General features: G+C 47.6%; 1 protein-coding gene across 1 annotated transcript in view; it reads left to right on the top strand.

Annotated features, from left to right (window-relative positions):
* Positions 1–17,500, top strand: part of LOC121583090 (whirlin-like) — an 81,868-nt gene that overhangs the window by 48,381 nt on the left and 15,987 nt on the right. The window contains exons 3-6 of the mRNA XM_045226984.1: positions 6,812–7,027; positions 9,706–9,831; positions 15,168–15,385; positions 17,289–17,325. Coding sequence (XP_045082919.1) covers positions 6,812–7,027; positions 9,706–9,831; positions 15,168–15,385; positions 17,289–17,325 — 597 coding nt within the window. The remainder of the gene's footprint in view (positions 1–6,811; positions 7,028–9,705; positions 9,832–15,167; positions 15,386–17,288; positions 17,326–17,500) is intronic.

Here is a 17,500-nt window from a genome sequence, read left to right on the forward strand (position 1 = left end):
GTGGCCACCAGTACTGGACACTGGGGAGGAGTGGGTTCGTTACGCAACGCCCGCTCGATGTACACGTCAACCTCCCATACCACCGGTGCCACCAGACACGACGCCGGAAGTATGGGAGTGGACTCCACGGAACTCTCCTCCGTGTCATACAGTCGGGACAGAGCATCTGCCTTAGCATTCTGGGAGCCTGATCTGTAAGAAAGGGTGAAAACAAAACGGGTGAGAAACATGGACCACCTTGCCTGGCGAGGGTTTAACCTCTTCTCCGCTCGGATGTACTCCAGATTGCGGTGTCAGTCAAAATGAGAAAAGGGTGTTTAGCCCCCTCAAGCCAATGTCTCCACGCTTTCAGGGCTTTGACCACAGCCAACAGCTCCCGGTCCCCCACATCATAGTAGCGCTCCACCGGGCTGAGCTTCTTCGAAAAGAAAGCACAGGGGCGGAGCTTGGGTGGCGTGCCCGAGCGCTGAGAAAGTACAGCACCTATCCCAGCCTCGGACGCGTCCACCTCAACCGTGAAGGCCAAGGAGGGATCCGGATGAGCCAGCAATGGAGCCTAGGTAAACAGGTCCTTCAGGTGACTAAAAGCCCTGTCCGCCTCAGCTGAACACTGCAGATGCACTGGTCCCCCCTTCAGCAAGGAGGTAATGGGAGCCGCTACCTGACCAAAGCCCCGGATAAATCTCCGGTAGTAGTTGGCAAACCCCAAGAACCGCTGCACCTCCTTCACCGTGGTTGGAGTCGGCCAATTACGCACGGCCGAAATGCAGTCACTCTCCATCCTCACCCCAGACGCGGACATGTGGTACCCTAGGAAGGAGATGGACTCCTGAAAGAACAGGCATTTCTCTGCCTTAGCATACAGGTCATGCTCCAACAGTCTTCCAAGCACTTTACGCACCAGGGACAGATGCTCGGCCCTTGTAGTGGAGTATATAAGGATGTCATCAATATACACCACTACCCCTTGTCCGTGCAGGTCCCTGAAAATCTCATCCACAAATGATTGGAAAACTGATGGAGCATTCATTAACCCGTATGGCATGACAAGATACTCATAATGTCCAAGAGGTGGTACTAAATGCCGTCTTCCACTCATCTCCCTCCCGGATATGCACTAGGTTGTACGCGCTCCTGAGATCCAATTTTGTGAAGAAGCGTGCCCCGTGCATTGATTCCGTCATACTAGCTATCAGGGGTAATGGATAGCTGTACTTGATGGTAATCTGATTTAAGCCATGGTAATCAATGCACGGGCATAACCCACCATCTTTCTTCTTCACAAAAAAGAAACTTGAGGAGACAGGTGAAGTGGATGGCCGAATGTATCCCTGTCTCAGAGATTCGGTGACATATGTCTCCATAGCCGCCCTCTCCTCCTGAGACAAAGGATACACGTGACTCCGGGGAAGTGCAGCTCCTACCTGGAGATTTATGGCGCAATCCCCCGGACGATGGGGTGGTAATTTAGTCACCCTCTTTTTACTGAAGGCGATAGCCAAATCGGCATACTCGGCAGGAATGTGCATAGTGGAAATCTGGTTTGGACTTTCCACCGTAGTTGCCCCCAAGGAAACTCCTACACACCTCCCTGAACACTGACCGGACCATCCCTTGAGAGCCCTCTGTTGCCATGAAATCGTGGGGTCATGAATGGTTAACCAGGGAAGTCCCAACACCACAGGATACGCAGGAGAATCAATCAGATAGAGGCTAATCCTCTCCTCATGACCCCCCTGCGTCCTCATCAGAAGTGGAGCGGTGACCTCCCTGATTATGCCTGACCCTAACGGGCGACTATCTAATGCATGCACAGGGAAAGGTTTATCAACAGACACAGTAGGGATCCCTAAACTACGAGCATACTGGCGATCAATAAAATTCCCAGCCGCGCCTGAATCTACTAGCGCCTTATGCTGGGAATGGGGGAAAAACTCTGGAAAAACAATATCAATACACAGATTAGCAACAGGGGGCTCTGGGTGAGTCGGGTGCCTACTCACCTGAGACGGTCGACCAGTGCTCTGCCTGCTGCCTCGACCTCTTGAGGACCCTCCCCAGCACAGACCAGCAGTGTGTCCTCTGCGGCCACAGTTGGTGCAGGGGACAGTCCCTCTCCCCGTCTCCCTAACCGCAGCACCTCCCCGAGCTCCATGGGGGTAGGCTTGGAGGTGCTGGGGGATGGAATGGACGGCCCCCGATCAAAACGTCCGCGGGCTGCCAACAGGTTATCCAACCTGATAGACATGTCCACCAGTTGGTCCAGGTTGAGATCGGTGTCCCTGCAGGCTAGTTCCGGACGGACGTCCTCCCTTAAGCTGCAACGATAATGGTCGATCAGGGCCCTCTCATTCCATCCCGCGCTGGCTGCTAAAGTTCTAAACTCCAGCGCAAACTCCTGCGCGCTCCTCATCTCCTGTCGTAGGTGGAACAGACGTTCACCCGCCGCTCTCCCCTCTGGTGGAATATCGAATACCACCCGGAAGCGGCGGGTGAAATCCTCGTAGCGGACAGTTCTCGAGTCTATTCCTCCCCACTCGGCGTTGGCTCTCGTATCCCGAGGGCGCCAGGTGAATGTTGGCCAGGTAGAGCTCTACCTGGAGGAGAAATCCCTGGCACCCGGCAGGTGTACCGTCATATGCCCTCGGGAGCGAGAGCCGAATCCCACTGGACCCAGGTGGCGGAGTGGTGACCAGTGTTGTAGGTGGTTGAGTGGTTGGAGATGGTGACGGGATACCCCCTCTCTCCCATCGTTCCATCGTCTGGAACACTCGTTCCATGGTGACACCGAGTCTGAATCATCATCTCTTGTTGTTGGACTCGTTCCTCCATCGTCTCGGTTAATCTGGCTGTTCCTGCTGACTCCATAGTGGTGCGTGTTTCTGTCATGAATGTCTGTGGAATGCGGTAGGCCAGAGTCAAGCGCAGGACACAGAATGAAAGGAAAATCTACTTTATTGTATAGTAAAGAAACAAGCAAAACCTCCAACACAGGGAGGAGCAAACCCGCTCACAAACGACACTCGAAACAAGTAACAAACACGCACAACACACAGTGGGAGTGAACAGGTTAAATAGGGAAGGACATAATACCATAATTGGAAACAGGTGTGCAACACTAGAGAACAACCAGATTAACATAGAAACATGAAACATAGATCGGCAGCAGCTAGTATTCCGGTGACGACGAACGCCGAAGCCTGCCCGAACCAGAAGGAAGGGCAGTCTCGGCAGAACCCGTGAAGCATTTGTGCTCAGCTGCCATGGCGTGGTCAGTATTATCAAAGTGGATCACGGCCAGGCTTGTTCTGCGTCCCAAATGGCACCCTATTCCCTGCACTCCTTTTGACCAGGGCTCATAGGGCTCTGGTCAAAAGTAGTGCACTATGTATGGAATAGGGTGCCATTTGGGATGCAGCCTTGGAATGAGTTTAAAGAGCTGCTATTTTGCTTTGAGGGGGCAGCAGTGGTTTGTTGAAATGTGGCATCATTTATCTGCTCTTTCACGGAAGTAGAATTCAGTCCATGCTGATATAAAATGAAGAGGAAGGACAAACTAGCTATAGCTTAATCAATGGGTGAGTTCTCATCCCATGCACAACATGTGTGCTATCTATCTCATCTTCCTTTGCTGAAGCTCCATGGAGGGCCCTGCAGGGCCTACCATTCTCCAGCACAGCTCTCTCCTGGAGATGGCACCCTATTCCTTTGACCAGGGCCCATAAGTGGCCATTTGGGACACACATTGTCTTTTACTCTGCACCCTATTCCCTGAGAGTGACTATGGAGACGCTTTCCAGGGTTAGGTTGGTGTAAGATGCTAGCTAATGCACTTTACATGAGTTCCAGTTATTGGTCGTGTGACAGCTCATTCGCTCCCTCATTAGTTTAGTGTATGGCTCAGCTCTGCCCTGGCTCGTACATTTCTCATCTCCCCTGCTTGTGTCTGACTGGTCTGTCTTCATTACTGAACTGTCAGTCCTATTGTATGCCCTGCTTCCTGTTTCTCTTTATTAAAAGCCTCCTCTTGCCTGCCGTCTTCTACCATCTTTATTTCTTTCTTCTTTCTTTTTCTCCTGTCATCCCTGATCCATTTCGTGTCACCCATCGTTCACCTCTCTCTCTCTCTCTCTCTCTCTCTCTCTCTCTCTCTCTCTCTCTCTCTCTCTCTCTCTCTCTCTCTCTCTCTCTCTCTAATTCAATTCAATAGACTTTATTGACATGGCAATTAAAATTACTTATATTGTCAAAGTATAGATATAACAAAAATGGTGGGACCAACAGCAATAATAATAATAGTAGTAGTGGAAATGGGATTACCGTTAACAGCAACTACAACAACAATATTAATGAGAATAACAATACATTAAAGCAATAGTAGTCGAACAATCTCAACATGACTGAGAAGACACATTACATGGTATGAAAGCCAAAACAAAACAGGAAATATTATTGACAATACATTATACTTTTCACTGGCTGTCCCTCAGGTTGTGGCAGGAGGACACATTTTTGGCTTTTCAACCAATAAATATTGGATTTTTTCTTCCTCTTTTATAGTTTCAAATTCTTTGTACTGAATGATAATTTTGGGAAAGAAAGATTCTCTTACGTCTGAGTATTTGTCACAGTGTAATAGGAAATGCAGCTCTGTCTCTACCTCTCCCCTGGAGCAGAGTGAGCACAGCCTGTCCTCTCTGGGCAGCCAGGTTTGCCTGTGATGACCGGTCTCTATAGCCAGACTGTGCTCACTGAGTCTGTACCTAGTCATTGTTTTCCTCAGTTTTCTATCAGTCACAGTGGTCAGATAGTCTGCCACCATGTACTGTCTGTTTAGAGCCAAATAGCATTGAAGTTTACTTTGATTTTTTTGTGGTTTCTTTCCAATAGTTGATATATTTTTCTTTTTTGCTTTGTGATGATTTGGTTGGACCAGATTTTCTGAGTGCTGTCCTGAGGCTCTATGAGGTTGTTTTTCTCTCTCTCTCTCGCTCTCTCACTCTCTCGCTCTCTCTCTCTCTCTCTCTTTCTCTCTTTCTCTCTCTCTCTCTCTCTCTCTCTCTCTCTCTCTCTCTCTCTCTCTCTCTCTCTCTCTCTCTCTCTCTCTCTCTCTCTCTCTCTCTCTACTTCTCTCTCTCTGGCTCTCTCTCTGTCTCTCTCTCTCTAAAGGATCAGACAGCCATCCTGTAGATAGGGACAGCGTGTTGCCTCCAGGGAGATCCTTCTCACCACATGATGCCCCTGCCCCCTCAGACTTTGTTGTGTAGAGACGTATTACAGTGTGTGTGTGTATGTCTGTGTTTGGCCCTGTGTGTGTTTGGCCCTGTGTGTGTTTGACCCTGTGTGTGTTTGGCCCTGTGTGTGTTTGGCCCTGTGTATGTGTGGCCCTGTGTGTGTTTGGCCATGTGTGTGTGTGGCCCTGTGTGTGTTTGGCCCTGTGTGTGTGTGGCCCTGTGTGTGTGTGGCCCTGTGTGTGTTTGGCCCTGTGTATGTGTGGCCCTGTGTGTGTTTGGCCCTGTGTGTGTTTGGCCCTGTGTGTGTGTGGCCCTGTGTGTGTTTGGCCCTGTGTGTGTTTGGCCCTGTGTGTGTTTGGCCCTGTGTGTGTTTGGCCCTTTGTGTGTTTGACCCTGTGTGTGTGTGGCCCTGTGTGTGTTTGGCCATGTGTGTGTGTGGCCCTGTGTGTGTTTGGCCCTGTGTGTGTGTGGTCCTGTGTGTGTGGCCCTGTGTATATATATGTCTGTGCAGATGAGTCAGAGGACAGCCACTGAGAGAGCTGTGGCCTCAACCACTCTAATTCTCCAGCTCATAAAGAAGCTGCATGATGTTAGACTCTGCTGCTAGACGCCAGCTATGAGCTTCACTGTTTTCAATCAGAACACAATGAAGACAGTGATGGAGGTATGACGAAGGTTCATCCTGAGAGGATGCATCTATATCATCCCATTATGGTGGAGCCTCTACGTACATAATCAGCTAGACTTACAAGGCCGATGTGACGTGGTATATCCGGCTGTGACACAGAGTGGAATGTGTGTGTGTCTGTGTGTGTGTCTGTGTGTCTGTGTGTGTGTGTGTGTGGGCTGGTTTGTGTATGTGTGTCTGTGTGTGTGTCTGTGTGTGAGCACTGGTGTGTGTCTGTGGGCGGGTGTGTGTGTGTGTGTGTGTGTGTGTGTGTGTGTGTGTGTGTGTGTGTGTGTGTGTGTGTGTGTGTGTGCAGTGTTTCCCGCTAGGATTATTTTCAGCAGAGATGCAGTGGGCATGGCTAATGGTGCGGTCTCTGACCAAAACCTATAGAGGCCCTCTTGGTCGCAGAGACTAAATGGAGCTGTTTTAAAGCACATTTCCTACAATTCTACACATTTTGGCTTATGCCATGTTCTTATGCTACAGTATCTGAGTGACTCAAACATTGTAGTTTTTATTTAGGTGGTTGTTAGTTCTCAAAGAGGATCTTATTAAAAAATATATAGCTCCATTATCTTTTCTACATATTTTATATCTAGTTTAAGTTTACAGTGAAAACGTTTTACCAGCCCGCCGCAGCTAAATTAATATAGGGAAAACACTGGTGTGTGTGTTAGCTACAGTGTTAGCTGTTCTATAGAGCCACGTCATGACTGACGTTAGCAAACAACACCCCTGTCCTCTTCTTCCACCCACGCTGCTGTACTACATGTCATGTGTGGTACTGTATGTCTGTGGTATACTGTCATGTTGTTGTTGCACTCTCACATGCACAGATTCAATTACCCTTTGCGATGAATAAAGTGTTTTTAACTGAACTGAATCCCCTCCCCTCTCCTCCATGCAGGTCCTGAAAGGCTGTAAGAAGCTGGCCATGTCAATGTGTTCAGTGGGCCGTATCCCTGGGGGGTATGTCACCAACCACATGTATGCCTGGGTGGACCCTCAGGGCCGCAGTGTGTCCCCTCCCTCCGACCTAGAGCAGCAGGAGCAGCAAAGCACCCTGGGACCACAACACAGCCAGAGACGTACAGGACACACACAGGAGACGCTTGAGAAGACGGTGAGTGGATTGAATACCTCAGAGAATCTAAAACATATTTTCTCTCAGTTGTTTCAATATGGCTGACATAGCGGTCAAATGGCCACTCATGTTTGACAACACACAACTAATGGCGGGGGTGAACAGGAGAAGGAGGAGGAAGAGAAAGAGGAGGAGGAGGAGGAAGAGGAGGAGGAGGAAGATGAGGAGGAAGAGGAGGAGGAGGAGGAGGAGGAGGAGGAGGAGGAGGAGGAGGAGGAGGCAGAAATCGACGTGGAGCCTCACTGAGCTCTCCATTTACCCAGGCAGCATCACAAATGGCACCCTATTCCCTATGTAGTGCACTACTTTTGACAAGAGCCCCATGGGCCCTGGTCTAAGTAGTGATCTAATTTATATAGTGAATAAGGTGCCATTTGGGGTGCAGCCCAGCCCTGTGCTTTCCTCTGCTCTGTCCGGTACCGCTCTCATCTATTGATGTGAGACTGCATCATCAGCGCCACAGACCAGCCAGGCAGCCGGGGTACGGTACAAAGCTTTGCACAGCACTGCAGATTTAAAAGGAAACTAAGATGATGGCCAAACTCAGCCCAAGCATCTTAAAAACAGATTTACATTCAGTAAATAAACTGTGGGAATAGTCAAGGGCTACGGGGGCTAATTTAATCCTGCAGAACATTTCTAACTGTTTATTTTTCTCTGTATTTGGGTGAGATTCAGATAGCCTGAGATGTTAAATGTAATAAAAGTGACAGTGATATAGTCTTAAATGGCATCCTATTCTCTATATACTACAGTCGTGGTCAAAAGTTTTGAGAATGACACAAGTATTGGTCTTCACAAAGTTTGCTGCTTCAGTGTTTTTAGATATTTTTGTCAGATGTTACTATGGTATACTGAAGTGTAATTACAAGCATTCCATGTGTCAAAGGCTTTATTGACAATTACATTAAGTTTATGCAAAGAGTCAATATTTGCAGTGTTGACCCTTCTTTTTCAAGACCTCTGCAATCCGCCCTGGCATGCTGTCAATTAACTTCTGGGCCACATCCTGACTGATGGCAGCCCATTCTTGCATAATCAATGCTTGGAGTTTGTCAGAATTTGTGGGGTTTTGTTTGTCCTCCCGCCTCTTGAGGATCGACCACAAGTTCTCAATGGGATTAAGGTCTGGGGAGTTTCCTGGCCATGGACCCAAAATCTCGATGTTTTGTTCCCCGAGCCACTTAGTTATCACTTTTGCCTTATGGCAAGGTGCTCCATCATGCTGGAAATCGTCACCAAACTGATCATGGCTGTGTTCTTAGGCAAAATTGTGAGTGATCCCACTCCCTTGACTGAGAAGCAACCACACACATGAATGGTCTCAGGATGCTTTACTGTTGGCATAACACAGGACTGATGGTAGCGCTCACCTTGTCTTCTCCTGACAGGCTTTTTTCCGGATGCCCCAAACAATCGGAATGACTTTACCCCAGTCCTCAGCAGTCTAATCCCTGTACCTTTTGCAGAATATCAGTATGTCCCTGATGTTTTTCCTGGAGAGAAGTGGCTTTCTCGATGCCCTTCTTGACACCAGGCCATCCTCCAAAAGTCTTCGCCTCACTGTGCGTGCAGATGCACTCACACCTGCCTGCTGCCATTCCTGAGCAAGCTCTGCACTGGTGGTGCCCCGATCCCGCAGCTGAATCAACTTTAGGAGATGGTCCTGGCGCTTGCTGGACTTTCTTGGGCGCCCTGAAGCCTTCTTCACAACAATTGAACCTCTCTCCTTGAAGTTCTTGATGATCCGATAAATGGTTGATTTAGGTGCAATCTTACTAGCAGCAATATCCTTGCCTGTGAAGCGCTTTTGTGCAAAGCAATGATGACGGCACGTGTTTCCTTGCAGGTAACCATGGTTAACAGAGGAAGAACAATGATTTCAAGCACCACCCTCCTTTTACATCTTCCAGTCTGTTATTCTAACTCAATCAGCATGACAGAGTGATCTCCAGCCCTGTCCTCGTCAACACTCTCACCTGTGTTAACGAGAGAATCACTGACATGATTTCAGCTGGTCCTTTTGTGGCAGAGCTGAAATGCATTGGAATTATTTTTTGGGGATTAAGTTCATTTTTTATGGCAAATAGGGACTTTGCAATTAATTGCAATTCATCTGATCACTCTTCATAACATTCTGGAGTATATGCAAATTGCCATCATAAAACCTGAGGCAGCAGACTTTGTGAAAATTAATATTTGTGTCATTCTCAAAACTTTTGACCACGACTGGGCCTTTATCCCTGGTCAAAAGTAGTGCACTATGTAGGGAATGGGATGCTATTTGGGACGAAGCCCCTGTTAGTACTATATCTCAGCCCAGGCCCCAGGCCCCAGGCCCCAGGCCCCAGGCCCCAGGCCCCCATACAGGGTATGATGATGTGTTGCTAGTCTTCAGGCGGAGCCAGGGGACGTGAATCTCGGCCAATGGAGAGTCAGGTCTTTAATTTGGGACTCCTCCCTCTGGGCATCTAGCCTCATGTGTAGGAGGGAATGGTTGATGTTACCTCTGCACCTTTGATATATACAGTAATTTGTAAAGCAAGGGTGCTCGGACATTCTTTATGTTGCATACTTAAAATAATTGGGTACCATTTGGGATGCACACTGTCACTTCCAGGATGTCTGGTGACTGCCCTCTCTGTCTGTCCCTGAAGGTGAACCTGAACCTGGACGATGGTCTCTCTCTGGGCCTGATGATCAGGGGAGGGGCGGAGTATGGCCTGGGTATCTTCATCACTGGAGTAGACCCCGGCTCGGCTGCAGACCACGGGGGACTCAAGGTATTAACAGATTATTACCATGCATATCCTATTGAAATTGTTTCACCCCACCACAGCGACTAAAATGCAACCACAAGGTTCAGACACCGCGAAGCAGAGGGGGTAAGAGTCTTCTGTGGTCTATGTCGCTGTGTCGAAACCTGGCAGACACCTTTTAATTGACTAAAATATAAAAACGTACAAAACGTCGGTCATTGCACTCTATTATTTTATTTAGTCTGCTGTTTTCTTCAACTCAGATGACTGAAGCAGGACTAGTGTGCTTGTAAACAGCATGACTGAATCATGGCACCATTGTATCATGGCATGGCTGGGTTCGGAAAGAGATCTGGCAGGTATCTATCTCACTAAACCCCAGTTCAAACATGCCATCCCCCTTAGGAGGACAAATCTTCTCCCAGAAACAGAGCTATAAAAAAACAACAGAAAGCCACACTAAATCTAAGCCTGGTCTCTTGAAAGATTTGACATTTTGGCAGAGTTTCTTTGACAGAGAAATGAAGAGATGAAGGCTGTGTTGTGCTCTCTAGCTGGCTGTGGCAGGGGGAGGCAGGGACTGAGGCCAGGCACGCTAGCAGCTGAGTGTTAGGGCTGTGTCACAAATGGTACCCTATTCCCTATATAGTGCACTAATAGTGTGCCATATGCACTGAGTGTACAAAGCATTAAGAACACCTCCCTCCCATTTGCCCTCAGAATAGCCTCAATTCGTCAGGGCATGGACTGTACAAGGTGTGGAAAGCGTTCCACAGGGATGCTGGCCCATGTTGACTCCACTGCTTCCCACAGTTGTGTCAAATTGGCTGGATGTCCTTTGGGTGGTGTACCATTCTTGATACACAAGGGAAACTGTTGAGCATGAAAAACCCAGCAGCGTTGCAGTTCTTGACACAAACCAATGCGCCCATTCACCCTCACAATCCATGTCTCAATTGTCTCAAGGCTTAAAAATCCTTCTTTAACCTGTCTCCTCCCCTTCATCTACACTCAGTGTAGTGCATGAATAGGGTGCCATTTTGGATGGAGACTAGGGCTCCGGGGCCAATGCTACTCACAATGACAGCGGAGGCTGGTGAGAGGAGGACGCCTCATAGGAATGTCTGGAATGGAATTGGTGCAATGGTATCAAACACGTGGTTTGGTGTGTTTCATACTGTTCCATTCATTCCGTTCCAGACATTTCTATAAGCACATCTTCCGATTAATGTGCCACTAGCCACCACTGGATGACAACCTGGACTGTCCGTGGCAGAGTGAGTGATATTGACATTAGAGGAGGAAGTAGGTAAAGAGGCTGTCTGTTCCCCTCAGGAGGCCGTCTCTGTTTGCCTTTACCTCTCTCCCTCTCTCTCTCTGTTTTCACTCCCTCTGTCCGTCTCTCATGTCCCTTGTCCTCTTTCTTCCCAGGATTTCCCAGACTCCCAAAAACGTTTTGTTTTTTGCCCTAGCACTACACAGTGGATTCAAATAATCAACTAATCATCAAGCTTTGATCATTTGAATCAGCTGTGTAGTATTAGGGCAAAAACCAAAACGTGCACCCCTTAGTGTCCCGAGGACCGAGTTTGGGAAACGCTGCCTCTACCGCTCTCTTACCTCAGCCTGGTGAACACTGACTTGAGGCCTGTCTGTCTGCTACCTCTGAGATATATCAGTGGGAAACACGTAAAGCTGTATGGGGTTGCGGGCATTAATTAGGAGATTTATTAATTAAAGTTTTACCTCTTACTGCCTTGAATACAAATCGTGTTTACTGATAGTGGGCTTAGTTTATGAATATCTGTTCTAAGGAGAAAAGGAAAGGGCTGAGGTTTAAAATGAATAAAACACACACACACACACACACACACACACACACACACACACACACACACACACACACACACACACACACACACACACACACACACACACACACACACACACACACACACACACACACACACACACTGACAGCTGTAAAGTATGAATGCTAATCTATTACTGCACCACTCCTGATAGATACAGCTGAAATAATTCCATTGCTCATTTGGCTTAATAGTGTAACACAGTTTGTCCATTAATGATTATGCCATGTCTCAGAACGTGGCTATGAATGCATAACTTGATACGCATATGTATCCATAAGACCAGTGGTGTAGTGGAGGGCAAACACAGTTTGACCACTTTTTTTTTTTGCTCGACAATTCACCCAAGCAAAAGTATTGAAAGGATAGGGAGTGTTACTTTTTTCATCATGACCAGCGATCAGAGTTTACACACCTATTGTTTTTTTACCACTACATCAATGCATAAGATGAAATGACATGAATCACTCCTAAAACCATCCAATTAGACACAGGTTAATGTTCTAAATATAACCCGTTGGTTATAAATGGATGAAGTGATGCATAGCCCTGTGAATGATGTGTTAGAGAAATACTCTTGAGAAGCAGGGACAAACAATGTTAGCATGGTCAAGCAGACTGAATGCTGTGCTCATGTCTTGATACGTGCAATGAACCAGCATGTGAGCTAGCAAGATCAGGCTGGTTTAATGAGGCTAATTCAAGGTTGCTCTTTGGATTCAAGGCCTTTTCTGGAGTTATTTTGCAGAAGCTAAGAGAAACCGCTCCTCTCCTGTCCTGTCCTGTCCTCTCCTGTCCTCTCCTCTCCTGTCACTCTCCTGTCCACTCCCGTCCACTCCTGTCCACTCCTGTCCTGTCCACTCCTGTCCTGTCCTGTCCTCTCCTGTCCTCTCCTCTCCTGTCACTCTCCTGTCCACTCCTGTCCACTCCTGTCCTGTCCACTCCTGTCCTGTCCTGTCCTCTCCTGTCCTCTCCTCTCCTGTCACTCTCCTGTCCACTCCCGTCCACTCCTGTCCACTCCTCTCCTGTCCTCTCCTCTCCTGTCACTCTCCTGTCCACTCCTGTCCACTCCTGTCCACTCCTGTCCACTCCCGTCCACTCCTGTCCTGTCCTCTCCTGTCCTCTCTTGTCCTCTGACAGGAGGTAAACTAAACTCCACTAAATACATCCTATTAGTCATCCTATCACTGAGGAGCAATAAGACACCGTCAAACCATCCAGGTGTCAGCCCTGTAACGAGGACCTCTATCAGCCAATCTGGATCCAGCTGTTGTCCGCTGGGTGCCCTGACATGGCCTTTAATTAGTGTCGCTCCCCCGCGGGGATCGGTCCAGCCTCCAGCCCTTCCTTTCCCTTTCTTTCAACAGGCCAGCCCAGTGATGTGTCTGTCTGTCGCTTCTCATCCACAGATAAGCGCCAGTGTCTTGTCTCTTTGGCTAGCGATGGGACAGGACCCTCTGAAAAAGAACATTTAGTGTCCTTGGGAGATTATCCATTTGCTCTACCGGTGTCCTTTATGGCTACTCTCTCTCAGGCCACACACCATCTAAAGTCAGCCAACTGTCTCGGCTGCCCAAAATAGCAGCCTGCCCTTTTAGTCTGCATTGAACTATCTATTATTCTCTCTCTCTCTCTCTCTCTCTCTCTCTCTCTCTCTCTCTCTCTCTCTCTCTCTCTCTCTCTCTCTCTCTCTCTCTCTCTCTCTCGCTCTCTCTCTGAGGAAGCACAAGAACATTGTGTATGAACAATTGCTCCTCTCCTCTCAATCTCGTCTGACACATAACCGTCTCAGATGATCAATGAAACAGCCACTTGGATATGACGGTTCAATCTATCGACTTTGAGCATTTGAGTTCCAGTACGCTGGAGGGGTCCCATATTGTCACAGAGTAAGCATTACAGAGGCAGGGGGTTTGGGGGGACACAGACCGTGGGTGCGTCCCAAATGGTACCCTATTCCCTTTATAGTGCACTACTTTTGAGCAGAGCCCTACAGTAACACTCTCCCCTCCAGAGGCTGCAGCTCAAGAGACCTCGGCTGGGGGGTGTAAATCTGGCCCTCTCACCCTCACTCCCTCTCTCCCCTCTTACCCTCCCATCCCTCCCTCCACTCTCCCTCCACTTCAATGAGTTATGGAGGTTCACTCAAGCTGATTCTTCCTCTGAATGTAAATGCATTAGTGTTGGGAGGGAGGGAGGGAGGGAGAGAGAGGAGGGAAGAAGTCAATAACTAATTCCCCTCTTTACTTCCTCTTGTGGAAAGAGAAAAGGCCAATGGAAGAGGTTCAGTAATGCCATGGTGTCTTGTCAGCTTCTCCTGTGTTTAGACCAACTCACTCTTTTTTTCTTATTTTTTAAGGAGTGGGGAAAGAAAACATCCTTTCATGTGTTTTATGTCTGCTGGATAGAATAGAGAGATCAATAGGCAGCTGGGAGAGAGCTAGACCACCCCAGACCACTCAGGTGACCAACTCATCCTGGTACTCTGAGAAGACCAGCATAAGACTTGATGGAAAAACAACATTGATACACTCCAATCTATATTAATTTAATTTATATTAGATACTAGTCACGTTACATAATGATACTACTAATTACTATTGTATCCCCTGTAGATCGGTAGATCATGTTTTGCTTACTAATAATTATCAAGCTCAAATCAAAGCTTAACTGCTTCTCATAAATGTCTAACAGGAAGAATATTAAAATTGTAAATCACCATGTCTGTCAAGTGTTTTGTTTGTGCATTAGAAGAATGAATAGGCTGGGAGATAATCATTGATTGTTTTTCCACTGTGTTGTGTTCTAAGAAGACAAGGTTTTATGAATGATGTTCCTTCTATAGATTTGGCCTCTCACTATCAGTGATATCCTCCTTTCAGCATTTTCTGTTTTCATTACTAACCATAGATGGATCCTACTCGGTTTAGGGCACAAGTCAATCAAACCAAATTGCTGTCTTTCTCTAGTAGTTCCTTAGCCTGGTGAAACCAGCCTAATCTTGCAAAAGCTCACATGCTGTTTCACTTTACGTATGAAGTGAAATGAAAGTTGAGCGCAGCGGTCATTCTGCTTGACCAGGCTAGTATCTCCTGTTCCCATGGTGGAATAAAACCACAGATTGTTTCTAGAATAAGAAGTGTGTGTGTGTGAGGGCAGTAGTTAGTCAATAAAGAAACTGCGTAGCCTACACATCGCTGTGGCGGGTTCGAGTGCGCTAAGTTCTGCTTCAGTGTAGGTTGTGTTATTGCCTGAACCTTGAGCTGCAGCTATCAGAATGTCTGCTCTGCTCTCTCCTGAATACTGGCCTTGACTGTTGGAATGACATTCACTGTTCAAGACTATCAGGAAAAGCCATGGCACTGTGTGTGTGTGTGTGTGTGTGTGTGTGTGTGTGTGTGTGTGTGTGTGTGTGTGTGTGTATCAGTGCCTGTCTGAATACACCACCTCTCTACCAGTGCACCCACCCTCTCCTCTCTGTGTGTTCAGGTGGGCGACCAGCTGCTGGAGGTGAATGGGCGGAGCTTCATGGCCATCCTCCATGACGAGGCGGTGAGGATCCTGAAGACGTGTCGCCACCTGCTGGTGAGGGTGAGGGACGTTGGCCGCCTCCCCCATGCCCGCACCGTGGTGGACCAGACCAAATGGATGAGCGGCCCCAGCCCACCTCCCATAACAGAGAGCACCGCCAGCCCATGCATTACACAGTGAGTTAGCGCAAACAGGCACTATATTGGCAATATCTTTGAGAATTCTATGGGTGTATCTCAAATGGCACCCTATTCCCTATATAGTGTTTTACTTTCGACCAGTTCCCAATGGGTCATTTGAGATGCATCCTATGAGAGCGATGATATTTTTGTTTTTTCAGCGAAAAGGCCATGCTGAAGGACTAGTGAAAACTCCTTCCTCTGTTTATGTTAAATTCCCTTTAAAAACCAAACGTCCTTGGAATGTACAATGCACAATGGCCTCGACGTTTCACCTTTAATGTAACAGAGATGTAGTATGTTTGACGCTTTGATCATGGAATGATATTTGCATTCAATCAGTAATTTCTTATTTGAGCATAAAGAATGTCTTAGGGCCTATTCCCTATATAGTTTGTTACTTTTGACCAGGGCTGTGGTCAAAAGTAGTACACTATATAGGGTATAGGGTACCATTTGGGACGCATCCATTCTGTTTGTTGAAATCAATTATATTCTACCGGGTGACGTGAAGATTAGCAACTGAATTTAATATTTTTTCGATTACAAGCCAGCCACCATAGAAGCAATACATAGAATGATCACGTAACGAGGTAACATAATGAAATGACCATTGAATCTCTGACCAATGTCATTATTCTTCTACTGCTGTCAGTGCTTTCTCATGTGACCGACAGACTGACTGACTGACTGACTGACTGACTAATGTGAGGCAGAATACGTCCAGCTCATTGTTGGAGGAGACTAAGGTTCCTTCACTCTGAGAATACGTCCAGCTCATTGTTGGAGGAGACTAAGGTTCCTTCACTCTGAGAATACGTCCAGCTCATTGTTGGAGGAGACTAAGGTTCCTTCACTCTGAGAATACGTCCAGCTCATTGTTGGAGGAGACTAAGGTTCCTTCACTCTGAGAATACGTCCAGCTCATTGTTGGAGGAGACTAAGGTTCCTTCACTCTGAGAATACGTCCAGCTCATTGTTGGAGGAGACTAAGGTTCCTTCACTCTGGATTTGACAGTGATGTGGCAGGCTGCTCAGTCCCACAGAGAGCTGTCTCTCTCTCCCTCCTTCCCTCTGTCTATCTGTCTGTCTCTACCTCCTTCCCTCTTTCTATCTGTCTCTCTCTCCCTCCTTCCCTCTGTCTATCTGTCTGTCTCTACCTCCTTCCCTCTTTCTATCTGTCTCTCCCTCCTTCCCTCTGTCTGTCTGTCTGTCTGTCTGTCTGTCTGTCTGTCTGTCTGTCTGTCTGTCTGTCTGTCTGTCTGTCTGTCTGTCTGTCTGTCTGTCTGTCTCGCTCCTTCCTTCTCTCTGTCTGTCTGTCTGTCTGTCGGCCTGTCTGTCGGCCTGTCTGTCTGTCTGTCTGTCTGTCTGTCTGTCTGTTTCTGTCTCTGTCTCTGTCTCTGTCTCTGTCTCTGTCTCTGTCTCTGTCTCTGTCTCTGTCTCTGTCTCTGTCTCTGTCTCTGTCTCTGTCTCTGTCTCTGTCTCTGTCTCTCTCTGTCTCTAATGGAGGCTGGCTGATAGAGAGTCCTAAGAGGTATACATTTCCCTTCAGCTCCTTTAGAAATCAAGCAAGTGGCTTTAAGTCCTACACTTCATTAAACACACGTTGCTTGCGTTCCGAATAATACTCTATTCCCTATACAGTATAGTGCACTACTTTTGAGCAGGGCCCTGTGTAGAGAATAGGGTGCCATTTGGGACGCATCTGTAGGCTTCTTTCCGCCTGAGGCATAGGGAGCTCTGCCGCCAGGTCTCCCTGGGTTGTTGTTGTTCTCATGGCCAGACCATACACATTTCAAAGTCAGTTGTGTCTGGGTGTTTTTTGTGTTATTGTAAAATGGGATTTATGTCAGTGGTTCATAATGGGAGAATCTTTCATGTTCTACTGTTTTTGTTGCAGGCCATCTTCAGCGCGGGCCACACCTGTATTAGGAAAGGTAAGTCAAATTCTACTATATACTTATACACTGAGTGTACAAAACATTAAGAACACCTTCCTAGTATTGAGTTGCACCCTCCCCCCTTTTGCCCTCAGAACAGCCTCAATTCGTCGGAGCATGGACTCTACAAGATGTCGAAAGCGTTCCGCAGGGATGCTGGCCCATGTTGACT

The sequence above is a fragment of the Coregonus clupeaformis genome, chromosome 18 (assembly GCF_020615455.1).
Source record: "Coregonus clupeaformis isolate EN_2021a chromosome 18, ASM2061545v1, whole genome shotgun sequence".
Taxonomy (NCBI): domain Eukaryota; kingdom Metazoa; phylum Chordata; class Actinopteri; order Salmoniformes; family Salmonidae; genus Coregonus; species Coregonus clupeaformis.